Below are 27,694 nucleotides of genomic sequence, written 5' to 3' on the forward strand. Positions count from 1 at the left end.
GCGTAGCCAGGACCGAAGTATAACCAGTCATATAATCCCTTTCTAACCGCAGTGCCAATACAGAAGCGATTTGCTTGAATGCGGCATTTCTTCCTGGTTACCCTTGATAACCATCTCACTGGACATCAAAGCCCACGAGAAAAAGAGGGGGCGATTTCACAGGGAAGAAGGGCAGAATTCACGTCAAGAGGCATCGCATTTGAAAACGGCAAGCGAAGCTGCTGGTGGAGCACCTCGGCTCTACCCTCTCCCTGCCACGGATGCACCCTTCTCCTCGTCTGGAGGCCGCTCCTTGAGCTGCGCAGGCAGGCAGCAGCAAAACCCGCGCCCACGTCCCTGCTACCCCATCTGCAGCTCGGCTGTGCGCCCTGCAGCGCGATGCGTGGGAGAGTTTTCAGGGAGCACGGGCAAAGCCACACAATTTCCGATGCTGACGATACTTGTCTTTGCTAGGTGGGTCTCCAGTAAGTCATCCCAAATTTTGCAGATGGAAGAAACACACCTCCTGGTTCTTACATTTTTTTGTATCTCTGCCAGTAAGCCACCTTTCTGCTTCGCTAGCCAAGCATTTCTTTTCCTACAGGCGTTTTCTTGAGCGTCTTCAGAGAGTGTTAATTTTGAAGCTCTGCAGCTTTCACATCCCTGCATTCCTCGGAAACCTTGCCTCACCACCACCGACCCACCGAGTAGCAGAAGTGGTAGGAGGCACCAGCAGCTACACCTCTATATCCCGGTGTTACAGGACATCTGGTTCGGAGAGTTTTCTTGGTTACGATTTTCGGTAACCCCAGCAGAGACAGCAGCTGCCTGCCTTCAGTGCCTTGTCCAGGCAGAAGACAACGTGGACTTAAAAGATACGAGGGAGCTGTCAAAGCTGTCAGCTGTGCAGTATCGTACGGGCAGCGACGAGATGCACTGATGGGGCTCGAGAAGAGAACAGGCATTTAGATCTCCTAACATCCAAATCGAGCCTGCCAGGAATGCTGTCTGCTTTTCCGTTTTGCCCGCATCTCTGAAAGCTGGGGAATTAGATATATTGTAGTGTTGTACACGTTATATACCAGACCTAATTGCAATCCCTTTGTGACAGTAATGTAAAGAAAGGCTAGAGTCCAGGCAGGGAATGGCAGCATGTGAGTCGGTGAGTCCAAAGGAGTTTCAGGAGAGATGATTTTCCTACCCCCGGCCAGTGTCTGCCCTCTCTCTGTGCCAAACACAGCCTTGTCCCCTCTCTGGGGCTGCTGAGAGCGCTAACACTGAAAAATCTCAGCTGTTTATGCTGACCTGCCTGGTCTTGCTGGCACAGAAACCCTGGACCACGAACAGATTTAAGGGATGTGCAAGCTACCGTGCTTCAGCTCCTTTACAGGCACGCATCGGTAGCTGGCCCTGCTCGTATCGGGGCTCTGTGTTCCAGGATTAGCTAAAGCAAGTTTGTTTGCAGCTAGATGAGTAATTGCTTGAAGCAATACTCGACTTCATCAGGACAGCTCAAAGCAGCAGGCGAAGTAGCTTCTTAGAAGTGGGGTGTGTGGGGTGTGGGGTGTGTGTTACTTCCCTGTTCCTTCACTACCATGGAAAAAAGCTTAACAGTCAAGGAGATACCCTCCCTCGTAGCTCCTCGTTCTTGTATGCTCTGCAGGCCTGCCAAGTCTCATGCGTAGAGCGGAGGAGGTCTCCCCCCACCCCGATTCGTAGAGAGAGACCCTGCCCGAGGCACAGGGCTTTCCAGCACCTTGTCACTTGGCTTGTTTAGACCTCTCCTGCTCCTTCCACTTGCCCTCATAATGCTGTGGAGTAAATACTAGCCGCTATTTCTCCATGATACAGAGAATTATTAAAATAGTGTCTATTTTTTTTTTAATACTTGTGTTGTGTGGTTTTTTTTAAAGCATACTGTTTTCTCCGTCCTGCTCTGTTTGCTTTCTGAACATTTTAATTGATTTTTTTCCACCCTTGTTTAAGTGATTTGCCCTGCCAGGGTACCAGCAACCAGCAGCCTGGCTCCCTGTGTGAATGATGCGAAGGAGTAAGTATTTCTAAGAGCTATTCAAAGCATCCAAGTAAGGTATCTTTGTCTCCCTATTTAACTGTTTAAGGAGTTACTGTACCCTGGAAAAACGTGTTGCGAGTGCATCCTGAGCAGCAAACCCATTACAGATGGTCAGCGGAAAATGCTTTGCACTGAAGATCGGTTTCAGCATGGAAAGGTAAAGATGGCCAAACCGTACCCGCCGGCACCTTCTCAGGGACAGCCAGCTGTGTGGTATTTACTCTGAAAGGGGAACTGACTTGCCTGCGAGTTGATGTGGTGATGGGTCCAGCAGCCCCCCGAGTCAGCCGCACGCAGGGTGTGTTAACCGGGTACAAACGGGCCAAGGGGAGGGCAGAAAAGAGCCAGTTATGTTACCCACGGAGCTTCACGGCAGCATCGCTTTCCAGAGCCATTTGCATGCTTGCTGGCTCCTGAATAACTTTTGTCGAGGATCGTTCCAGTGCTGAATGTACCAGTAGTGTTTGCAGTTCCAGATTTTTAAATGGCAAATTTATTCTATACACATCTTTCCAACACAAGATAATTGATACAATAGTGAAAGTTAATAGTTTAGATTTTTTTGGGGGAGGGGCATATTTGTTCTTATCAGTTTAATCTTACCCAGAATCAATTACCTCACAATGGTCTTAGTATGCCAAAGAGTAGAGAGCTCCCACGGCGGCAGGAGAAGGGAGGGGAGGATGCCCTGTGAGTACTCCCTCTGCAAATTAGCAGAAGCCAAGAGAAGACAAGACAAATTAGTAACCCTGGGAAGACAGAAAGACTCTGCTTGCAGGAACATGGCTTAAATGTTCTGACATTCCCTTTGTTTTCTTTAAATATTTATTTAGGTGCGGTTGTTACTACTTCACAGAATCACAGAATCACAGAATCACAGAATCACAGAATCACAAAGGTTGGAAAAGACCTGTAAGATCATCAAGTCCAACCATTACAAAAAACAAAACAAAACAAAACAAACCCCAAAAAACCACACCACAAAAAAAAAAACCCAACACACAACACCCACACACAAAAACCACCACACAAAAAAACCACCCACACCACACAGCACCATGCCCATCAAGCCACGTCCCACAATGCCACGTCCACACGCTCCTTGAATACCTCCAGGGAGGGTGACTCCACCACCTCCCTGGGCAGCCTGTTCCACTGTGTTACCACTCTCTCAGTAAATAACTTTTTCCTAATATCCAGTCTGAATCTCCCCTGGCGCAACTTGAGGCCATTTCCTCTTGTCCTGTCACTGTCACTTGGGAGAAGAGACCAACACCCACCTCTCTGCAACCCCCTTTCAGGTAGTTGTAGAGAGCGATGAGGTCTCCCCTCAGCCTCCTCTTCTCCAGACTGAACCACCCCAGTTCCCTCAGCCGCTCCTCATCAGACTTGTGCTCCAGACCCCTCACCAGCTTCGTCGCCCTTCTCTGGAAGCGTTCCAGCACCTCAATGTCCTTCTTGTAGTGAGGGGCCCAAAACTGAACACAGCATTTGAGGTACGGCCTCACCAGTGCCGAGTACAGGGGCACGATCACCTCCCTACTCCTGCTGGCCACACTGTTTCTGATACAGGCCAGGATGCCGTTGGCCTTCTTGGCCACCTGGGCACACTGCTGGCTCATCTTCAGCCGGCTATTGATCAACACCCCCAGGTCCTTTAGTGCTGGGCAGCTTTCCAGCCACTCGTCCCCAAGCCTGTAGTGTTGCATGGGGTTGTTGTGACCCAAGTGCAGGACCCGGCACTTGGCCTTGTTGAACCTCATACAGTTGGCCTCAGCCCATCGATCCAGCCTGTCCAGATCCCTCTGCAGAGCCTTCCTACCCTCCAGCAGATCAACACACCTGCCCAACTTGGTGTCATCTGCAAACTTGCTGAGGGTGCACTCTATCCCCTCATCCACATCATCAATAAAGACATTAAACAAGACCGGTCCCAAAACTGAGCCCTGGGGGACTCCGCTTGTGACCGGCCGCCAGCTGGATTTCACCCCATTCACTACAACTCTCTGGGCTCGGCCATCCAGCCAGTTTTTAACCCAGCGAAGAGTGTACCTGTCTAAGCCACGAGTCACCAGCTTCTTCAGGAGAATACTGCGGGGGACAGTGTCGAAGGCTTTGCTGAAGTCCAGGTAGACAATGTCAACAGCCTTCCCCTCATCCACTAGGCGGGTCACCTGGTCATAGAAGGAGATCAGGTTGGTCAAGCAGGATCTGCCCTTCATGAACCCGTGCTGGCTGGACCTGATCCCTTGGTTATCCCGCACGTGTCCCGTGAGCGCCCTCAAGATGAACCTCTCCATAATCTTCTCCAGCACCGAGGTCAGGCTGACAGGCCTGTAGTTCCCCGTTTCCTCCTTCCTGCCCTTCTTGTAGATGGGCGTCACGTTGGCAATCCTCCAGTCATCCGGGACCTCCCCCGTTGACCAGGACTGTTGATAAATGATGGAGAGCGGCTTGGCAAGCTCCTCCGCCAGCTCCCTCAGCACCCTTGGGTGAATGCCATCAGGCCCCATAGACTTGTGAGTGTCCAGGTGGCATAGCAGGTCATTAACTGCTTCCTCCTGGATCGTGGGGAGTTTGTTCTGCTCTCCATCCTTGTCTTCCAGCTCAGGGAGCTGAATACCCTGAGGGTATCTGGTATGGCTGTTAAAGACTGAGGCAAAGAAGACATAAAGTACCTCAGCCTTTTCCTCATCCTTCGTGACAATGTTCCCCACCGCATCCAGTAAAGGATGGAGTTTCTCCTTGGCTCTCTTTTTGTTGTTAATGTATTTATAGAAGCATTTTTTGTTGTCCCTCATGACCGTGGACAGGTTGAGCTGTAGCTGGGCTTTCGCCTTTCTAATTCCCTCTCTGCATGACCTAACGAGGTCCTTGTATTCTTCTTCACTTGCCTGCCCCTTCTTCCAGAGGTGATAAATTCTCTTTTTTACCTCGAGTCTCAGCAAATGCTCCTTGTTCAGCCAGGCTGGTCGTCTTCCCCGCTGACTCTTCTTATGGCACATGGGGACTGCCTGCTCCTGCACCTTCAAGATTTCCTTCTTGAAGAATGTCCAGCCTTCCTGGGCCCCTTTGCCCTTCAGGACCGTCTCCCAAGGGACCCTCTCAACCAGTGTCCTGAACAGGTCAAAGTCTGCCCTCCAGAAGTCCATGGTAGTGGTATTGCTGACCCTCCTCCTTATTTGGCGAAGAATTGAGAACTCTATCATTTCATGGTCGCTAAGCCCAAGACGGCCTCCGACCTTCACTTCTCCCACCAGACCCTCTCTGTTTGTAAACAGCAGGTCAAGTAGGGCACCTCCCCTGGTAGGCTCGCTTACCAGCTGCGTGCGGAAGTTATCTTCCACACACTCCAGGAACCTCTGGGACTGTTTCCTCTCTGCTGTGTTATATTTCCAGCAGACATCTGGTAAGTTGAAGTCCCCCACAAGAACAAGGGCTTGCGACTGTGAGACTTCTGCCAGTCGCTTGTAGAACGCTTCATCGGCTTCTTCGCCCTGGTTGGGTGGTGTATAACAGAACCCCAGCAGGATATCCACCTTGTTAGCCTTCCCCCTCATCCTTCCCCATAAGCATTCAACCCTGTCATCACAATCATCGAGCTCTATACAATCAAAGCACTCCTTGACGTACAGAGCCACCCCACCGCCTCTCCTTCCTTGCCTATCCCTCCTGAAGGGTTTATAGCCCTCCATCGCAGCACTCCAGTCATGCGAGTTGTCCCACCATGTTTCTGTGATGGCGACCACGTCATAGCTGTCCCGCTGCACAACGGCTTCCAGCTCCTCCTGTTTGCTGCCCATGCTGCATGCATTGGAATAGATGCACTTGAGCTGGGCTATCGATCTTGCCCCCGACATTGGCACGCCACCCCTAGGCTCATCTCTAGGTACCCTGGCTTCATCCCCTTCCCCCTTCAAATCTAGTTTAAAGCCCTCTCAATGAGGCTTGCCAACTTATAAGCAAGGATCCTTTTCCCCCTTGAGGATAGTTGAACACCGTTTGCACCCAGCAGGCCCGGTGCCGTGTAGACCGCCCCATGGTCAAAAACCCCAAAATTCCTCTGACGGCACCAGTCTCTGAGCCACAAAAAGTATTGGGAAAAGTTTTCAACTAGCAATAATCGCGCCTCGGATTAACCTCACAGGCTATGATACTGCCACTTGCGCAAAACTTGCTGGAAGATGAATGCTTTGTCAGTTCCTTGTTTTGTTCTTTTTGTTTTAAAACATTTCTTTGTGTGTGGTTGTTGTAATTGAACGACTAGGTGAAGCTGTGTGAGATGGGGATATAAAAAGCCGCTTCTGTTGCATTTTTTTTTTACTTTTGTAGAGTCCTTGTTACAAATGGGTAGGGATTAGCAGGTTTAGTAGGTCCACAAAGCAGAGTTGGATGTGAGTAATGGCCTTTAAGCATTTAATTAAAAGCTCCATTAAAAAAAAAAAAAAAACCTAAACGAGAGGGAGAAGCGTCAGGCATTTCACACGCAGTACCGTGACGTGCTTTGGAATGTCACAAAATTATGAAGTAGGTACCTGGCTAGGAGGGAATGCCAGCGGAAAGTCGTGTGCCGTGAGTGCGGGAGGATGCGAAGGCTGTAGGATATTGGTTAGCTGAGGTTTGACTTCAGAAGGAGCGGGGGTACCGAAAAAATAACAGGGAGGCAGCAAAAGGACGGAACGGGAAACCCACGGGCAGTTAGCTCTAGCAGCAGCCAGAGCGCCTTGGTTGTTACTATACCAGTAACGACGCTACCAAAAATACGTAGACTGCAGGCAGAGCGCTTATGGTGACTCGGCAAACGTCAGAGTAGCTACGGCACCGAGAGGAGCAAGAGTGGGACGTGCCCTGAGCATACTTTGTGTCTGCTTCTTGGCAGGACAGCTGCAGCAGCATCTAGAACTGCCTTCCCTCCTCTACGAAAGGAGAAGAAATGAGAATGCTGGAAGGAAGAAAAGGCCAAGGGTGACCACAGCAAAAGCCAGGACTCCGCCTGGCTCGGGACTGCCTGGCTGGGGCGGCAGCAGTGCTCGCAGCCCAGGGGCTGCACGTCCAGCATGGAAGGCAGCGGCTGCTCTCGGCCTCGCCGGGCACGTTAAGCTAGAAGTACCTTGTCTGGGAAAGGGAGCAAAGCTATTCTTAGTCCCCCGCAAGAGTCTAAAACAGAGCTAGATAAGATTAACGGACGTTTGTGGAGATTACCAAGAGTTAAGCGTAGAGGTCAAACCCCCACGGCACTCATTCTCTCGCATAGCCTAGAGTAACTACATTTTTGAGGTGAAGGAAGGGGAAACAATGGGGAGTGTTTTATTTGTCTGAAATATTTTGGGACTTAGAAAACCCGAACATTTAAATAATGCTTTGAAGAGATTACAGCTGCTGCCCAATGTTCTATTTTTAAAAAAAAAGTCCTTTGTTCAAGGAGACTCCTGCAAAAATGCATCTTCTTAGACCAGGGTGCTTGAAAATACACCATTTTGCAATAATTACTATGCTCCATCTTTTCTGAACAAACTGGATTTGCGGTAAAACAGACCTTCACGTTTTCTAGCTTGTGCTGTGACTCCTGACACCGCATGCGTACGTCTTTCTCAGCAGTCCAGGTTTATTTTCCACCTTCGATATTATAGAAAGGAGAGATAGGTGATTTTCAGCTTTATTTCTTTGGATCCTAGGATGCCTGTGGACTTGCCTAAGCAATAGTTTCCACTTCTGGTTAACACATAGACCCTTGCAGCTTTTCTAGAGCGAGGAAAGGCTCTAAGGTTTGCAGCAAGTCTTCTGCCTGCCTTCCTTTTGTGGATGCCCATAGCCTGTGCTGCCCATTTAGAAAAGATGACTGGACGGACTTGACTTTGAAGGGCAAAGACATATTAAGAGTAGGAAGAGCAAGGAGGGGTTTTTTATTGCACGCTGTAGGAAAACAGAACATGTTGCAAAGGCCCCGATTTTTGTGTGAATGCGAATGCTGACCACCACGACCTGCGCTAGACTTCGAACTACGGATGGGCACAACGCAGCGCACGCTTTTTCCAATCCAGACCGACAAGAGCAACTTTTTGCCCCAACACTAACAACTTTATAACTATGCAAAATCAGCAGCAATGGTTGGATTAATATTTTAATAATTACACACTTTTTACATTATGAAAATAAATCATAAATAGTGTAAAAATAATTCTGAAGATCAACTTCTCACAAGCAAGAAACAAACCCCAAAGTACAAAACTGAAAGAAAACAAAACAGTATTCAACTGAAAAACAAGGAGAAATTTTAATAATAAAAACAAAAGCATGCTGTTTGATCGGGTTCAATTAAGTCAGGACCAGAGGCCACGAGAAAGTGGTAATTAATAACAAATTAAAATGGGTGATTAAAACCTTGCAATTCTTTACACTACTCGTCAAAAGAGGTCTCATGACATATTTACAGTGCTAAGACACTCAAAATATTTCTAGTATTGATAATACGATACTGACCCATGGGTTTTTCCCCCCAAGCATTGTAATCCTTGCCAAATTACTTTTCTTTGTATTTTTATCTCTTCTACTGCATTTATGAGACCATTTGCAATACAAAAATAACGGCACATATAGATGAACTTAAAAAAGTAAAAAATACAAATAAAAATATATAATATTTTCCAAAGGAAAAAGTCAGATACATACATCTTAGTAACATTTTTAAAGTTGTGTCATATTTTCCCAAACATGTACAATAATATAAGAATATCCACATATATGTTAACAATATGTAAAACATTCTTCCACCAACCCAACTCTTCATAATACTTCAGAGAAGTGTGCAAGTACCAATGGTATCTGGGAAATCCATACAATTTCTTTTTTAAATAGAAACAAGTAAAACACTAACGGTCCCAGGTTAAGTTAAGGCCCCCTGTTTTCCAAAGAAAATTCAATTTCCAAGCAGCATTGATAATCGGATGCATTTAAAAACAAAATGAAACAAAAACAACACTCCAAATCCTTTTTTTAAATACAAACTCCACTTGTTTTGTGGAGTATCTTTTTCAAATTCTGTCAGCAATGATGGTGGCAGGCACTTGTTTCTAACAGCATTTAATGAATCCAACCACCGTGTAAAATACTTCAGTAACAGAGGGTGCAAGAAAACCTTCATTTGTACATTCAGATCCATAAAAGCAAGTTGCAGAAAGGGAAAAAAAAAAGTAAAATCAGGTGTTAGTTTTAATTCTGGTCACTGAAATTGAATCACTTTTTGCAATGACTAAAAATTAGACTTTCTTTTGACCACTATGTTTGCAGATATTAGTGTTTTGTGTGACCCTTTAGTGTGAAAATTTAGGTCTCTCATTAGGTGAAATACAGAGATTTAAACATGTAATTTAAGATAGTCAAGCAGCAGAGATCAGGAAATTTGAAAGGAAAGGTCAACTTCTGCATGCCTTGAACATCGTCATCACATTCAACAGACTGGGACTATCTCTGCAGTCTTTACTCACTGAAGCGGTCCTGATTGAGGCAAAACCCCACCGTTGACATTGATAATATTCCCCTGGGGACACAATACCTGGGTCCTTCCTTCTGCATGTCTCAAAGCGCTTTGCAAGGGAAGGATGTGTCACTCTCCCCGTTTCATTGCTGGGGAGAGCGAGGCACAGCCAAGTGAAGAGCCTTGCATGGCCGAGCCCAGGTTTACAACCCAGTTGCGCAGCAGTCAGTGGGACAACTCCCTCTAAACCCCGACGGGATCCAGGATCTGAACCAGACCTCCTGACGCAGCCCCCAGCCTTAGGCAGCACCACTTTCCCATGAGGACCAAAGGTCTGCTCGTCTCATTGGGGGTTGCATCGTCTCTTCCGCTGGCATAGCTGAGTAACTGATGCTCACGAGCACTCTTCCACGAGCACAACGCTCAATGGAGCCAAATCTAACTTTCCACACCGTGCATCAATCTTAAGAATTCTCCCTTTTTAAACTCTATGCTTTACATATGTGCAGGTGGATGGATTTGATCATTCTGAAACTCATTCATCCCACTTACATGGTAGACTAAAAGAATATATAAACAGCTGGATGAAGAGTGTCATTCTGCCTTGCTACACTATCAGAACGTGACATCAAAATCAGCAATAAATAAAAATATAAATCAAAAAAATACGTTGTATCATTGCTCCATGAATTAACGTTTCATGCTTTACCTCAGGAAAAAATAAAAAGGTATCCAAAACGTCCTGAAAGAAAGATTCCCTATAGCTAATCTATGAATATGAAGACAAGGACCATGTGTGTCGGACATATTCCATACAGTGCTTAAAAGACTTGCTGCTTCTGTAGCAGGACTTCCGCGCAATGTGGTTATAATACACTGGGGTAACAGATGATTACAAAACTTGGTATGAAACAAATACTGAAAACTCTCAAAGAAACAAGAATTAATCATACCTGAAAAAGTTGGGGATATAGAAACTGTGTAGACTAACACCACTACACATTTCTACAACTGAAGAGACTGGTAGAGGAACTACTGTTCCCGTCACAAACTAAACAAAACAAATCGTATCTGTTTGGAGGAATGCTACTAAAAGGTACAACAACACACAGGTGGTTCAAACTGTAGCTTTGCCATCAAAAGGAAAAAGATATACTAGCACCAAAAACAGTCGCTTTTTAAACAAAATAAACACGTTGCAAGTCTTCACAGGGTGCTTTTCTTGACGAAATATTAAACCAAGTTCTTTTTTTTCTTGTACTGAACATGCAACTTTTCTAGATACTGCTAGGTTTCATTTCAAGTCAATCTTTTTGAGATGCAAGTACTAATGTCAAATCTATGTATGTAGTTTAGCCTGTCAAGTTAAAATGTTTATCTGCTGTTCACCCATGGTCATTTAAATGGAATGAACCTTTCATGATATTGAACAAAACAGAAGCTTAAAAAGTTAAGTTAGATTATTTGAAGGAAGAAAAAAAAAGTATTCCTACCTGGCGGGAGTTAAATATAGAAATTACTTTACAAGACAGAAAAGAAAGTGAATAAAGGTGCTTAAGTGTTTCTTCAGCAGGTTCTCAGTGTCAGGGAGTTAAAGGAGAATTGAGTTTTGACTAATGCTTAACAGTAGTGTCTATAATTATTTCCTGAATGAAGAAATCATGAACCAAGGTTCTGCTAGCTTTATTGATGCATATAGAAATGGGTGCTATGAGGACAGTTTAAAAATGTAGATATACAAATTTAAAAAACATGGAAGTGCTAAGGACAGCATGCATTTAATAGCTCTTTATCTTGTTGCTATTTCTTAAATGAGTTGTGTTTGAGGACACTCTTGATATGGAATTGCTAAAACATCTAGCCAGATGATAAACATCCTACTTGATTTTGCATTGGAATACTCTAATACTCTGAGAGACATTTAAAAAACATTTTGTCTTACTGTGTGATTGCCAGTATTTTGTATTTTATAAAAATGTTCAACTTCTGGTCTTCACATCTACAGTATACCTAGCCAAACGTGCCAAGTCAGGACACCGGCATAAGAGGCTCTTTTCTGTCAGGTGGGCAGCTTGCTCCTCGGCCTGGGTTTGGGTGATGTTTTTTTTTTTTTTTTTGAGATAGTGCCTCTTAAAGAAGCAGACTGAAACTGGCAAATTAGGGGGCTTACATGGTGCTCCTCTTGTCCCCTTTTCTGGAAAGTCCCTCATTCACATTACTGCTGTAACACTCTGCCTATTAACACTTCATATTCAGTCTATGCCACGTGAAGGCTTTTACTATTGTAATCGTGATTATTCAAACAGGCCGATACTTGCATCTCTGAAAATTTAAGCAAAGAAAAGCATTTTTCCTCATACCTGTGAACGCTTGTTTATATCTTACTATTGGAGGATGGAATTGAACAGTAAAAAATATATATATATTCAGTATATATATCTATATAGCATTGGAATTTTGTTTTTATTAGTAAGGTACTACTAGAGGGAGGCCACTAAATTAATTTTTAGTTTTAAAAATCTGTGGAAGATTTCCCCCCATGAAAAGCTGTTTTTGCCTCTGATATACCGAAACGACAATAAAGGTTTAGCAAAGTGAAAGATCGCATTATAGTGGCATTCCCATTGATCTGAGATTGTGAAGCAACTCGAAAAGTGCAACCACAGCAGGTCCCCATCTTCACGTGATTTAGAAATGATGGAGCAAGGAAAAATGTGCATTCCAAGGGCAAGGTGCCCGCACATGGATGGAGACAGGCTGTCTACCTCAACTTTAGTTTTGGTCTACATATGAAAGACAACTCTCAGAAAAGTAACTAAAAAAGTTTGTGATCATCCTGCTGTACACTAGGAACGGAAGTGATATAAAAAGAATTTCCATCTGCCAAATATGGCACCATTTCTCATAAACTAGTCTCTCAAACTAACTACAGTGCACCATATGAAGACTCAAACCTGGAAAAAAATACCTCATGGCAAAAACTACAAATGTGCACAAAGTAAGTATTTCTAGCAATAAAAAAAGTGGAGAAGCAAAACTTTGCCAACGTTTCTCTAGAAAGCTAGTCATCTGAACAGAAATGGAGAAATACCGACACCTTTAACAGTGTAGTGCGATGACAAGTGTGCGGTGGTAATCACACAGACTTGTTTCTCTCCAATGTTTTTTGAGTAATAACGTCCACTAAGGTCACTGTAACAGCAGAAAAAGAACAAGATGAATAAATCAGTCTGTGAAACACAAAAATAAACTCTTTTCTTTTTTAGACTTAAAGGCTTCAAAGACTCTGAAATAAAAACTGCTAATACTGAAACAAGGTGAACATGTGGCTTGAAGTATTTTCTTCAATGCCATCATCACAAATGTTGACTAGATTACTGAAATGCATCCTTTATGGCAACAGTTACGGGAAAAGGAAACAAAATTAACCATAGCTTCCAAAATTCTTCAGAGAAGTTCAGCTAGTTTTGTGTAATTTAAACTGAATCACCTGAAAACCACACCATGGTACATACGTCTCTCGTCAGTTCCGTTATCCTCCTCCTCTGGAGGATGTTCCGATTCATCCCTGCCTCAAGAATGCTTTTTCCTCCTTCCATGCTGTCCCAAAATGCAACACGCAGAGCACATACTCTGTCCATCCTCGAGTAAGGTTGAGAAGCTTCTGGTCTCAGGCGGTGACTGCCATCAAATGATCCCCGCAGCACCTCTGTAACCTTTTCAAACAACGCACAGAGAAGTCTGGTTTCTTCTTCAAACTTCTTTCCTTCTTGATTAAGGACTCGATAGGGCCTATCGTGAATGTCTTCACGACCGTGAGCAGTGCAAGGCAAACCGATGCTGATTAACAGGCGGGACCCTCTTTGATCAAAGGGGCCGGGTGACCCGCAAGACTGGAAGCCATCCACCTGCAGCTGGAACTCTATTCCCCAAAAATTCAAGGCCTCTTTCTATCCTCCTCTGGTTTATCTCTTTTTAGCAATAAGCCATGGTGTGACTCCCTTGAGATGACAAAAGGAAATGATTCAGAAGCTGGAATCAAAGGTCACCGTGAGCAGCCATTTAGCACGTGACGTGATCACACAACAAGCAGGTTTGGCACACAAGCTCATGCTTTTAGTCCGTACAAACAGATATGGTGGCATGAATCAGTGACGTGTTTAAGATGGACATGGAAGCCAAGTCAGTAAACTCCAACGGCAGCTGGTACAGTACGTTTCATAGCATTTTGCTCTTATTTGGTCACAATTTCTTGTAAACTAGTTCATGGCACTCATTGTCCATGCAGGTCCACAAGCCAAAATATAAGAATTTACAGAAATAATCAGATTTCTAGTATTGATCGCTGTATTGAGATCTCTCTCTCATTAGAGAGAGAATCTTTGCAGGTTTACCCTGCAGTTATATATCACCTAACTGCAGATGTAAGTGAAAAAAAGATGTACACACGGACTATTGCAAACAAGTAGAAGCAGCTACATGTAAACATATCTCAGACTTGTAAAATCAAATTTTCAGTTTTCAACTATAAATACAAAAAGTGGAGCACTATATACACAACTTCATGCTTGTAAGGTTAGATTCATCACTGCAGAGACAAAAAGAGATACAGATTAATCAAATTAGTAAATCGGTATTTCCGATGCCTATTCCAAACACATAGATACGGCAGAGTTGCAAATACAGATAGTTATTTCCTCAGCACCAGGTATTCTTCAGAGATAAATGCACCCAGGATTTCACTTATGCTTTATGTTTTCTAATGTATTATATGCCAGCATCCCTCGACCTACCTTTTTTGGAACGCTATGCTTTTAAATCTAGCACTGTCTAGTTAAATCTTTACTAAAATCATGTCGCCACTTAACATTAGCATACAACATAACAACCAGGAGAATGTATTGAAGAATAGAAAGGTAAGGCAAAGAGAAAGGCAGGATGCACTGTTCTTCTAGGTACCCCAGAAAAATAGTATCATAATAGATCAGTAGAAATATTTGATAAAAATGCCACATCCATGAGCTTTTATAAAGAATGGGAAGCAGTGATCATGTGCAGAAACCAAAGGATGTGTGAGTCTTCATATGAAAGAGAAAAGTCTTGGACTTTCTAGAAATCTAACGCCAACTGTTTCTACAATACTGCCTCAATGAGTTCTTACTTCTACATATATTACAACCTCATCACACCAGCTACTGTCATGGAGAGGTCTTATTTTGCATTGCTGCATGCATCTGTCTAAGAGGCTCTGAAGTACATCCTGATACTCTTCAGCATGACTGTGACAGGCTTTGCTGTGTGCCAAGGACATACTGCCCCTGAAAAGAAAAAGCTCTGCCAATCCTACCTTTTGCCAACAGCCAGGCATTGGTAATCCATCGGGACCCTGTTTCAAGGGAGGGGGAAAAAAACCGAAAAAGAGCATAGTTTAGTTTCATAGGATAGATATTCCATCAATATCTGTTAGAACAGCTGAAGCAGCTCTGAGTTTTTAATCTAATAAGCAGCTACCAGTTCCTAACTTATTTCCTCTCTTATTCTCAAGGCAAAGGAAAAGCCAAAGGAGAGAAGGTTTACGCTGTAAATGCATACGTGCGCCTCTCTGCCATAAAGATTTGTTTTTCCCTAAATCATTAGAACATCTTCATCAGTTTCTTATTGCTGTTAGAGCTCAGGCTGCGTATTATTTTAAATATAATCTGTTATTCACAACAATCTGTAGCTGAATGTACACGATCAATGAGCAAAAAAATATTATCACTTTTATCTGGAGGGTATTGTGTTTTATGGGCCCCTAGTACAAAGTTAACCCAATGATAAGATAGCAAGACTCAAATTTGAGTAGGATCTTTTCTGTTCACTTTCATCCTTAGCTTTCGAATGAAGCAGCAAAATCTTAAGGCCTGAACATACCTCAAGTGACACAGTGGAAGAAAACACCAGCGGTGGGAGCAGGGCGGTACAGCAGCACTGACTATTTCACCACTTGGACAATACGGCCATCTAATTTCTTCTTATATTAGTGACAGCTACTCCATTGCTTTTCTGACACCACCCTACTTCCGTGTATCTCCATGTGTCCAGTAAGATCAGAGCCAACTTTTGACCACAGTCATACTGGTTTTCATGGAACTAATTCCAATTTACATGGCTATACAGTGCTTATCCAGAGAGTTACATGCTCAGAATTAGAGGCACGTATCATGTTACTAGACTATACATGAGCAGAAAAAAAGATCAGGCCTTGACATTTTTTAGAATATAGAATAACAATACTTATCGTGTGAATTTACATGCGAAGATAGTGGTTAATGAGAATTTTTGAATGTGCTTGCATGTAGTCTGATGGGAACGGCTTGCTGCCCAAAGCAAGAAACAGTGCTGTTTGTTTAGCAGCTTATTCTAGTAATTACCTATGAACAGAATATTTTTCATCCATCAACGATTGTTAGTGATTCTCCAGATATAAATGATAATACAGAGACAGAGAAATATTTTTAAATTACAAAAGCATGCTTGATTATCCCCAACAAAATATGAGATATGGTTACCATTAACCGGAAGCAAACAAAATGGACTATGGAATAATCTTAATGGACTATGCATTTAAGATTAAAATCCATTGACTTCAAATTAGAAGTGCTATAGTTGAAATAAAATCTACTTAATTTAACATTCGTCTCAGAGAACCGTGCTTAACCACCAAACAATATCAGAACATGCAGATCAAATTTTACTGCGAACAATTAAAAAGAAAATCTTCCTTGTAGCTTTAAGAAATGTGTATGTACTGTTCTTTTCTTTTGGTTTTTTAAATGGAAAAGAATTTCAACTTACTTTGCCATTAAATAAAAATCACTGTTGCCAGATTGGTACAAAGGAGAGGGTCAACAAGTAGCATTTTAGTATAGGTGGGAACTTGAATTCATGCTAACATAGGGTGGGGAGTGTCGTGTGTATTCCAGGAAGGTAAGTTCCAAGGGTAAGACCATTAAATTGAAGACGTTAAATAACAAAGACAGTGAGGGTTTGGGCTGCAGACCGTTATCTTCTTACAAACCTCAGGTAAGCTTTTCATTTCCAGATCTGTTTGAATACTATTTGTTGAACAGGCCAGACACCAAAAATATTACTTGTGTAAGGTCTGGGAGATCAGGCTCCAGCTTGACTTACTGGAAACCTATGACTTGATTTTTAGAAATAATATTTACATCGTTCTGTACACGACTCATTTTGGCCAAATCCTGAAAACATGCACCTAAGACTGCAGGGATTTGAAGGAAGTCCAGGGTGCAGAGTAGCTCTGGGATGGGCTAGGGTGAAGAACTGAGCCAGTGCAGACAGAAGTCATCAGACTTGATTAGAAGTGGACATTGTGCTGGATTTCTACAAAGGCTTGCGTTCGGGGTGAGTAAGGCAATAGGTATTTTGTGAGGAAAATAACAAACCAACGATTCTCAGGGAAAATGTAGGAAGGACACAAACTTATAAATTGCCATGTGATGTGGGAGCAAACTGCTGAGAGTTAGGTTTGAGGTGTCAACAAAAACGTGTGTTCTCTCATTGCGGTTATGATCACTGAAGCAGCTGGTTTGTTCATGCACATGCACGTGTTACGTGAATAACGTAAAGTCAGCTCAGAAAAACATTACTTTACATTGAGAATGGCTGACTACAAACAAAGGAACCGCATGCAGGGTTGGTAGGAAAGAGAAATACTGTACCAATTGGCAAGGGGCATCCAGCCCATCCAGGCCAGGCTGGCCTGGCTCCCCTTTTTCCCCCTTAATTCCACGGAATCCCTGTTTGTAAAGATTAACTTGCAATGTTACTGTCAAGGAAATGCCTTCAGTATTGACTTAGCTGGAGCGAACAAGTAACAACAGAGAGGCAAGAGGAGCAAGCTGACCGCCGTGGTGTGATTTCAACCTGTGGGGCACTGACTCTGGCACATCCCAAATTTGGTTCCTTTCTAACGTGTTTGGCAGAAAATAATGGGAAAAAAACACCACCAAACCCCACAAATTTAGCCTGAAGGTCTTAAGTCTGGTGCATTAAACCAAATTAGGAGGCTGAGAAACAAAGACTGCTCCAGAATTTGCTAGGACTTGGGATAAGGCTGCATTAACAAAGAGCAACAGGTGACAGAGTAGCTGGTGCTTGTTCCTCTCCCCTACTTTCTTATTCCATCAGTCTACAGCAGGACGATCAATTGTCCAATACACAAGTGAGACGTACCAATGGGCAAGGTGCATCTAATCCAGGAGCACCCTGTTCTCCTTTCTCCCCTTTAGGCCCCTTTTTGCCTTTCTTTCCCTTTTCCCCCTGTGGATACAATGGTTTGGATAAAACAAGTTTCATTCTTTTGGAAAAAAATTAAAGAAAGCTTGGTTTAAAAGTTTGGGATTTTCTTTTTAAGCCAATGGAGAGCTGAAAGGACACTTACCACTGTGTTCTGGTTTGGATGGTGCATTATGTGGAAAAATAAATTATATGATCACAAGCAAGAACTGCAATCAGTCAGTATTAGTTTGTGTTGGTATTTCATATCAGTATTGTGAATGTTTTGAATCCTAGAACAGGGCTTGAAATCATTGATTTCTTGAGACAGAGGCAAATCTGCAAATCCCCCCAATCCACAGTGCAGAATACGAGGTCTCCTATTTGTCTAAGTGACAGTACTGAAGTGCACATGCATGCTAAGCTGAATTTGTCGGCCTCCCTAGAAGATTTGTCACTAGTCAGAAGTAACTTTGCGAGAGCAGAGTACTTCAGCATAGTCTCTCTAAAAAAGACCCGTGGCATGGATGCTGTGCAGGGACGGCTGGTCTCTGGCTAAATTCTATCAGCTTCCTCGGAGTCATGTCAAGAGTGAACTTGGCCCGGAGCATCCTTTGCTGAACTGACCCTTTGCACTCCAATAGGAGTTTGGGATAAATCCTGTTCTCAGTGGTGTCCACAGAAACCCCCAGACATCACTGAAGGTGCACTCCTGTCACTCCAAATACAACACGACCATTTCAAACCCCGTTACAGGAATCACAAAACATTCGACCTGCTTGATGGAGAGGTGCTACGACACTTTCAATGATTTTGTAATGTCTTAGTATCATAAAGTAATCAGAAGTGATAATTAGATGATTTATTTAAATATTCCAATATCTAAATGTTCTCTCTACTGCAGGCAACGTTTCATCTACTTATTTTACCAAAATTCAGTCCTTTGATTTCACACTGAGTTTTCTTTTTAAATGTAAAACTTCCAATCCTTTAAGTACTCATGGAAATGAGTTGACTCCCCTCAAAGCTACCTGCAAAGATGACCTCACCTTCAAGCAGTATAAGATGTTTAGAGAGTTCCTTTTATAACTGATTTCACACCAGTTGATCACAATGGTAAATGAGTTTCAGGTTTGCTCTCAATTTCACAAAAATCAAAAAAGGTGTCGTTAAAAAAAATGAAACAAATTGTACTAGGATTGTAAAAAATGGGATAGGAAGGATGAGTAAATCAGGAATACCACAAAGAAATGGGAAAAATAGTCATAGGAAAATTAGTATGACATTGGAGAACCAGCAAGCGAGGTTGTGGCTATTGGGAGGATTTAATTTGTGAGGAAAAGGGTAAAAAAGACAGAGGAATTGTAAGGAATGAAGGTAGAAGGAGAAGGAAGGAATGCCCCTTTGGAAAGACAGATGGATTTTGGTGAAGCATGGTAAACAGACATTTAACTAGTTCTACAACGGTGCAGAAAGACTTAATCCATTAACAAGAGAGAAAAACCGTTTTTACACAATTAAAAATTAATTAGCTATATCATATTTAAAAAAGGAAGGAAAGCACATTATTCATTTCATATCATAGCACACTTGACACATTTAAATGAAAAAAAATCTTTTCCATGAACAAAACATTCTGCATTCATGACACGATGGGAGGAAAGTTTCTTGTCTATCTTTTCTGTGTGCCAAAAAGTCGCAGGATAATATTTAGGAAAACAGCAACCCAAACACTACCCTTCTTTACCACGTTGTAAGACTGTGATGTAAAAAAATCCCCACGAGTCAGGAACTGTAAGCTGGCTAAGTTTTCATCTTACACCTACAAACATGACAGCGTAGCACAGAAGTCCAACAGTTTCAGGGTCAAATCTCATGTTATTTGTGCTCGATGTAACCCCAATATATTTGCCATGAGTGTATGCAAGCACAGAGCATGGACATATGCCAAAAATGATTCTGCAAATGGACAGTACAGTTTGGTTTCTGACTCTCTTTTTATCTTTAGGACTTGTATTTCTTTAACTTGTTGTGTTACAAGACAGCAGATAACTACTGAAACTTCCAGTTTTGCAGGGCAAACCCATGATCTTATTCAAACCAATGCAGCAGTCATCTGTGTAGGGAATAGTCTGGATTTCCCAAGTGCTTTACTACTTTTTCCACAGACTGAGTTCTTGTCTCTTAATCTTCATCTCCTTACCCTGAACTATAGAGATCCACAGGAGATATGGAGAATCTACATCTGATGAAGATTAAAAAAAATGTCCTTCCTGCCCTTCCTCAGTGCCTAGAGAAATACAAATTTGTGGCACTTCTGTAACACTGTTATGGCTGGAACAATCTCCAATCCTCACGTGCACAGATTTTCATCAATGCAGAGTGTAGGGGGAAAAGGATGATGCCTTTTCAGCCACTGGTGTGATACATCATAGCCCTCTGTCAATATTTATAACAAGAGACACAACTGCCCATTTGGGATCAGGGCCTCCTTCCCTCCCTCTCCCTGCAACACAATCTCTACCTTTTGTTAAACGTTATTCCTTTTTAAAAGGAATTTTTTTTCTATTCGTACAACTTGAAAATACAACATCAATTGTACAAACCTTTTTCATGCTGAGTGCTCCTGGACTATAATTTTATATGAGTAATTATAGCTAGAACACTTTTAAAAATTATTTTTACAGCCAAGTTAAGCAGACGTTATAATGCAAACACTGACTTGCTTTCACTGTAGCAGAACTACTGACAGGCTAGAATAAAAATCATCAGTCTAGGACTCATCTCAAACTGCAGAAGTAAAGATTTATTCCCTGCCTATCATAGTACATCTATGAAAAAACCAAGCGTCACTGGTTCTCAAGAGAATGTTAGTAATGATATCTATTTTTGCAATGCAATTTGAATTCTGTTTCTTAACTAGAAAATCGCTAATCTCGACTTGTGCGATGTCAGTCTAACAGCCAGTTCTGGAAGGAATAGTTAAAAAATAAAAAATCATGAGCTAGACCCTCAACTTGTAAACTGGTTTATCTATATTGAAAAGGGTGCTGTTACACCAATTTGGTCATAGATAATTAGTAATTCACATACGGAAAACCACCAGAACTGAGAAAGTTTGTTACAATGAAAGCTTCTATTAATTGCATTACTTTGTCTTTTGAGATTCAGCTCCATTTGGAAAAGGAACTACTCATGCAGGTAAGGCGGTTTTGGTAAAACCAGTTTACTTGCAAGACACAAGTATTCCCTCATTTCTGGAAAAAATGTGTCAAAACTGTGCAACAAAAGTCTCTTTCACAGAGATCTCAAGCTGTATCTTCCCTGATTTTTCACCAAGAAATACCTTCCTTTGCCTTCTAATTTTCTTTGAATATTCTGAGAATTTTTAAGGCAGAGATTCCATCTCCATTTTCACTTTACAGACTTCCTGACAACCCTCTCAATCTGAAAGCCCATAAGATAACATGGTTTCTGACATACCTGTCAGACTTGCTAAGTACTTTATCCCATGCATTCTCCTCAAGAAACAGGTTTCGCCTTTTCCTGAATGTCTAGCAGGATGGAGGACCAGACTTCCTAGGAGATGTGTCCTGCAGCCCAAGAGAACAAGGCTACACGGGCAGCCTGAATCGCAACTGAACTCCAAAAAGGGCCTAACTGTGCCTTGTGCCCACACCCAATTCCCTCGCCCTCTTGCAACCGGAGGCCCTGTGTTTGAGCTATTTAGTCAGTCTCTGGGAATAAGGAACTAATAGCCAAAAGCAGCATGCTGGACTCTAGGACATGAAGATATTTTTACACCCTGAGTGCAAGAATCTCAGCGGTTCCATTTTCACTTGATGTCATATTTATCTAAGCCAACTGTTCTACCAGCTTTCCAGCTTTTCTTCCAGGGGTCTTCCGGAGCTCCGATGGCTGTGTTTTGTCTGCCTATCTCTAGCTGTACATGGAAACACAGACTCAGAAGGTCTGGTTGGAAGGGACTTCTGGAGGTCGCCTAGTCTGACCTCCCATCCTGAGCAGGATGATTCCTGACCCTAGATCAGGTCAGACCAGACCAGGTCCTGCAGTCCTCCTTGGGCAGTCCTCTCTGGGTAAAATGTCCCAGCACCGTGCTGCCCTCCTAGGGAAGAAGGTTTTCCTAATAGCCACTCGCAACCTCCCAGGAGCAGCTTGTGGTCCTGTGTTTTCCCATTTGCCATTACCCAGGATAGTTTTGCTCCATCATCTCTGTATCTCCCCTTCAAGTAGTTTGGCATCCTCTTCATCAGACTAAGCCAGGCCACCTCCTTCAACCTCTTCTATCAGTTGCGTGTGCCCCAGGCCCCTGCCAGCTCCAATTTCTCGAGTTTCTCTTGAACTGGAAGGCTCAAAGTACCATCTGCAGTATTCAAGCAACCTCACCAGAATTGACTGGAGAGGGGTAATAACTTATTTTAATCTTCTGGACACAACCCTTCTAATGTATCCCTGCATGAGAACATACTCTTAAGCTCATTCAATTTGGCACCTACTGTAACTCCCCCTTAGCACAGGCTGGCCATTTTGCCGGTCATCTATCAGAGCTGGCAGTTATCAGTTACACCTTTCTACTGATAACTGCTCTCAAAAAGAAAAGCTGTTCACTTGTGACAGACGGAACTGCAGTCTTTGACAGCAAGCAAGAGCTCACCATTCATCGTGATTACTCTGCCAGGTCAGACACTGCCTTCATAACATTGACAGAGCACCTGCTTAAGCGACACTTGTTCTGTAAAATCAGTACCTCCCCAATGATCTCTGAGCTCAAAATAAGCAGTATAACAAGGGACAGAAGGGAAGGATGCATTTCATAGTACCCTTATCAATGCATTCTTGGGAAGCGTTTTGCCTCACAGTATTAAGAAAAGGAGATAGCTCAGACAGCCGTGGTGACTTTTTAACCCTGCTTCTTGTTTAAGACACCGTGATGGGAAGTGGACCTAGTATAACCCCGTACATGTCAGCTCGGGGAAAACAGTTGTCTGAACTAGAAAAAAATCACCTGCTGTATGAATGGACCTCTATATTAAGTGGCTTGGTGTGAGTGCTAATTCAGCAGTTTTAGCAACTGGGCTCTGTGTTGGTTAGAAATAGGGGAGATTTGCTCATGAGCTTTCTCCGCACGCATTTAGTCCTAAATTGCTTTTTACTAAACATATTTCCAAGTCACTGTGTTGTCTGGACAGTGAAAATGAAGTTAGGCTGTTTCTGTTAACTTCACTGTCTGGTTGGTTTACCAGAACGGCAGAGTGTATGATTTAATTTCAATCCACAAGTATCACGAAGTACTTAATTGTAAATAAGGCTGCCAAAAATAAAAATTTAAACAGTTCCTGTCCTTATCCATTTGGTGTGGGACAGGTAGTGTGTACAGGCATGGTAGTCTAGGATCAACTGCACATCCTGCCAAGGAACAGAGCTGGGCTCTTCAGTATAAAATTAGTACTGCAATGACACATTTCAGTGATGTCTGCATTAAAAATTTCAGGCTGACAAGGATTTTCAATGAGCGTAGGACGGATTGGAGAAAATGAGCCTAAAAAGCAAGCTGTGCTTTGGGACATATGTTGATACTACTAGTTCTGTGCGTAGATTTTTGTGTCTTTTCATGGTTTTCCTTAGCATGTGTCTGTGACCTGCCTTTTGGCACACAGTAAAACAAAGATAAGTTTTAATGGGACAATTTATAGCATAAAGACAGCAGAACTGTCTAGGCTGAGGAATCAAGCAACAGTTAATAACACTGTGGTCACCTTTTCTCCCTTTTCTCCTATATCACCCTTTTCTCCTCGAGGACCAGGGAAACCCTATGAAAACAAAATGGACAAAGATAGGTCGACTTTTATTCACACGCAGGTTAAGTTTTCAAATACTCTTGGAAAACATAAGAAAAGATGATTTCACTACATGCTTTGTATGTGTATGTGTGCACACATGCATGCACACAAGAGCGTGTGAGACAAGCAAGTCATCGTGTTTGGTAGAGTCATTTTGCCAGCAAGGGAAAGAAATCATATCACTTGAAATCGCAATAGTCCATGCTATGTAGCATATGTACATTCTGGAAAAGACTCCTCCAAGTTAGGGATTTCAGTGTAGCACCAGAGGAAAAGGCTTTCAGTAAGTCTTTTTTAGCATGCCAAAGAAAGAGCCTAAATTTTGAAATATATCCCTTACAGGTTATGGAATTATTCTCTTTAATTAAGATAAATTTACTTAACCAAATGTTAGTGACTCCTTGTTCTTCTATGACTGAGTCACAAGTCTGAATATTTTCTTACCAAGCGCAGTTTTTCAGCCTACCGACTTCCAAAGGACCAACTACTTGTGTTACTAAGCACTATATCTGGTGGGGTCTGCGTATTGCATAATCTTTGTCCTCTTTATCATAGAGAAAGAGCAAGTGCAGCATTTAACCTACTCTCTGTATGTACTGCATGCACACTAAATGGATACAGAGGTGCTACACTCACTAAGCTATTTCTTGAAAAACGCTTACCTACCATTAAGAGTGTATCGGTCATACATATTACTTACATCAAGGCCAGGCTCGCCATCTTTGCCCTGCCAAAGAACCATATAAACTACGTTAGCGTCCCTAAGCTGCGATACCAACGGCCACCTTGACGCCCGACTTCTGCGCTCCCTCTATACAGTGGTACCCCGTGGTGCTAAGGCTGCACACACAGCATTGCCGTTAGCGAAGGACATCGCTGTCAGTGTTTAACATTTCCAGGAACTGATAACTTGACTGTAAAATTTTGCTTGACTGTAAAATTTTGTTTGTACGCAGATTCCAGGAGCAAGCTAAAAATACAGGGAAGTCTATCATTTTTCATTTTTACTTCACAGGAAGGGGAAACAGAAATCAGATTTTTTTTTTTTTTAATTTAACTCACAAAAGTGACCCTCAGATAAACATGCACTGCAAGCTAATTTAACACTCCACGGAGCCTGAAAACTGTCTCTAGTCATTGACTCCTGATCCAATTAAATGGATCCAGTTAAAAAATGAGTCTGTATTCCAGCTTAAATTAAAAGTAATTGAACAGATTAGACTGGAGAGGGTAGGGAAACATTGCAAGTCTCTTGCAAAGGCTGGTTGTGCCTGGCCAAGCACATTTACTCGGCTTTTCTTGTGTCAAAGTACAGAACAGACATGTGTATATGTACACACCTGACCCAGTCATCAGCAAAGTAAACAGAGTAAGGCAACCGATTTTATTGGGGCTATCCTCATTAGGGCAAAGGAAGTTCTCACTCGTATTTTAAAAACGGATAATATCATTTAAATGGTTGACTTAAAGCATGTCATCTCCACCTGTGAACGATGAACAATGAACTTCTCAAATTGCTTCTGAGCACACGGCACAGAAATGAAAACCAAACTGGGCTCTGAAGTGTCAAACGAAACAAAACCGTAATGGCGAAGTAGCCTTGCAGCACAAAAATCCAAGCAGCTTATTGACATTGAGAAAATCACAGCTTTCCGCAGTTCCTCCCGAACTCCTGCCACTCTCGCATGGTCCCCAGACAGCCGATGGCCACGGGCTGCGGAAACGGGAGGGCTTGCAGTCTGGATTTCCTCTCTTGCTGGTTCATGTCAGGTTCGTTTCATTACTTTTGCATGCCCACATGCCCGGCTAGGAATCGAAGTCTGCGATACAGACCAGTGACCTTGCACCCTTAGGGATTATTACCTATCTTTGCCTTTTCCAGCTAATTGTATTGCTAGGGGAAAAGCAGTCATAAAGCACACAAAATTTAATCAAGGAGTGATGAAAAGCGCAATGTGTACAAACTCTGTGCAACTTACAGGCAAGCCGTATGGTCCTCTGGGTCCAGGGTCACCTACAGTTCCCTTTTCACCCTAAGAAAAGAATACAGAACAAGCAAACAAAACCATTGTCTATCTTAGACAGAAACGATCTCTACCAAGTGCTTTAGGTTAAAGTTTATGCATTCCTAAATCTTTTGAGTGAAAAATATCCAAGCTCATTTATTTTTATTAAATGATTAAGGGGCGAAGAGAAGGTGTGTATTCCTTCCTAGGCACAAGGACTTTTCAGGCATATATTACATTTGTTTTTAAATCCATTAGTAACTGAAAACCTTTTTCAAACTGAACTTGCACCGATTTCAATTTTAAGCTTGTAACAGCTGCAACGTCACACTCAGTAAAAATCCAATGTTGTAATGAAAACTGAGGATGTACAGCATCAAGCTCCAGCACAGCCGCTGAGATGCAACACAGTGGCAAGCAAAAATAATGCGTCCATCAAAGCTTGTATTTAAGCAGGCGATGCTATTAACAGTGACATTGTGAAGATTATCCCATGCACTGTACTGTGTTGCTAACTTCTCGGTTGGATTCTAGATTAGTGCTGTAAATACGCTGGCTTATTAAATCAATTAATCAATTAAATTAGTGTGCAAGACAAACAAGCACAGAGATTAGTCCAGAAGTTTGATCTCATTCTGCACTAAAATCCACGGAAAAATTACCAGTTTCCAGAGGGATGCTACCAAAATAATTTTGCAAGCTTAATATAGAGCAAACTTTTCCAAATGAAACAAAATTTCAAGGCGACAAATTTCAGGCTGACAGGAGTAATCATCTTTGCTCTCCAGTTGTTCTTCATCAAGATTGATATGGAGTTAAACTTCCCGAGTCAGCCAACGTTAGCCCATGTAAGTGTGAGCAAACCCCTCCGTGAACTCGTTAGGGAGGCAGGGCTGGTAAGTAGGTGCCGGCAGCAGTCCTGTGGTGCTCTTTCTTCTGAATAAAATCCAGCAGGAAAGCCACACACTCTTGAGAGAACTAAACTGCTCAAAGCGTTGATGAAATTAAAAAAAAAAAAAAAGGTCCTGACCACCTCCAGTTTTCAAAGCTCCTACTCTGGATTTGTTACGGAGGGTTCCCTGGATCCCTTCTTCACCTCCTTCGCTTAACATAACAGCAAGGCTTCGTGCAAGGCTCCTGGCATACTAGAAATTGCAGCACTTAAGCTCTTGAGATAATTCTGTGTACAAGATCTTCTAACAATCTGGGTTATTTACTACTCATTATTAATTCATTACTCTGTTATTAAATGCACAAGACACGTAGAGAAGTAGATGTGCACCGTGGTGATCACGGGCACAGCCGAGGCCCTTAGCACAGCTCTGCAAATGGGCTGCTAAGTCTCAGTTTTATTGGCTGGATAATACAAAAAAGCAGGCACCAGAATAAACCGGGTCTGAACCTGCTGTTGAATAATCACAGCAGTAAGGAGTTTGTCGGAGTAACTGACATTTGATCTATTTTAGATACTTGATATTTTTACATAGGTGGACACTGTCTATACTCTAGTGGAGAGTAGATGTGTAATGTCTGGTCTTTCTGGATTCTGTTAATCTCCAGCCATTTCTGAGCAGCGCTTAGGTTGGACGCCCTTGCTGAACAATAGGTGGTATTGGGAAGTAACAGCTGATTTTCAAAACAGTAAATCCCTTGCAGCTTTAAAACCTTCTGCTGAGAAGAAACTAATGTGCTGACCTATGTATATAACAGCTACAAAACTGTTTGATCAATACTTGAAATACGTCAAGACTAGTTAAGTGTCTTTTTTTTTTTTAAATCTTCAGCAACAAAGACGATGTACAAAGTCCTCTCAAAACAGGCCTATAATGTTGCTAAACATATGGTAGACATAAAGATACTGAATGTATCAGTCTAGGAAGTAATCTCATCTGTTACGTAAGAATATATTTAAAGAAATGTATCTCACAATTTTTTGCCTCCAATACAAAGCACATGCTGAAATGTGTTTGGAATATCAGATGAGGTCCTGAATGTTTATGGATTACACAAGACTGATGGA

At 42.5% G+C, this 27,694-nt stretch overlaps 1 protein-coding gene and 1 non-coding gene across 2 annotated transcripts in view; both read right to left on the reverse strand.

Annotated features, from left to right (window-relative positions):
• Positions 1 to 6,089: 6,089 nt before the first annotated feature.
• Positions 6,090 to 6,228, reverse strand: LOC132317166 (U4 spliceosomal RNA). The gene has a single exon (XR_009484019.1). It is a non-coding gene; the product is annotated as a U4 spliceosomal RNA (small nuclear RNA).
• A 6,775-nt stretch (positions 6,229 to 13,003) lies between these two features.
• The window catches only part of COL25A1 (collagen type XXV alpha 1 chain), a 321,239-nt gene continuing 306,548 nt past the window's right edge, over positions 13,004 to 27,694 (reverse strand). The window contains exons 36-41 of the mRNA XM_059818218.1: positions 25,648 to 25,701; positions 24,369 to 24,395; positions 23,576 to 23,638; positions 17,766 to 17,852; positions 14,875 to 14,913; positions 13,004 to 13,441 (exon numbers count right to left, since the gene is read on the reverse strand). Of these exons, the coding sequence (XP_059674201.1) occupies positions 13,004 to 13,441; positions 14,875 to 14,913; positions 17,766 to 17,852; positions 23,576 to 23,638; positions 24,369 to 24,395; positions 25,648 to 25,701 (708 nt within the window). The remainder of the gene's footprint in view (positions 13,442 to 14,874; positions 14,914 to 17,765; positions 17,853 to 23,575; positions 23,639 to 24,368; positions 24,396 to 25,647; positions 25,702 to 27,694) is intronic.

This window comes from Gavia stellata, chromosome 5, assembly GCF_030936135.1.
Source record: "Gavia stellata isolate bGavSte3 chromosome 5, bGavSte3.hap2, whole genome shotgun sequence".
NCBI lineage: Eukaryota > Metazoa > Chordata > Aves > Gaviiformes > Gaviidae > Gavia > Gavia stellata.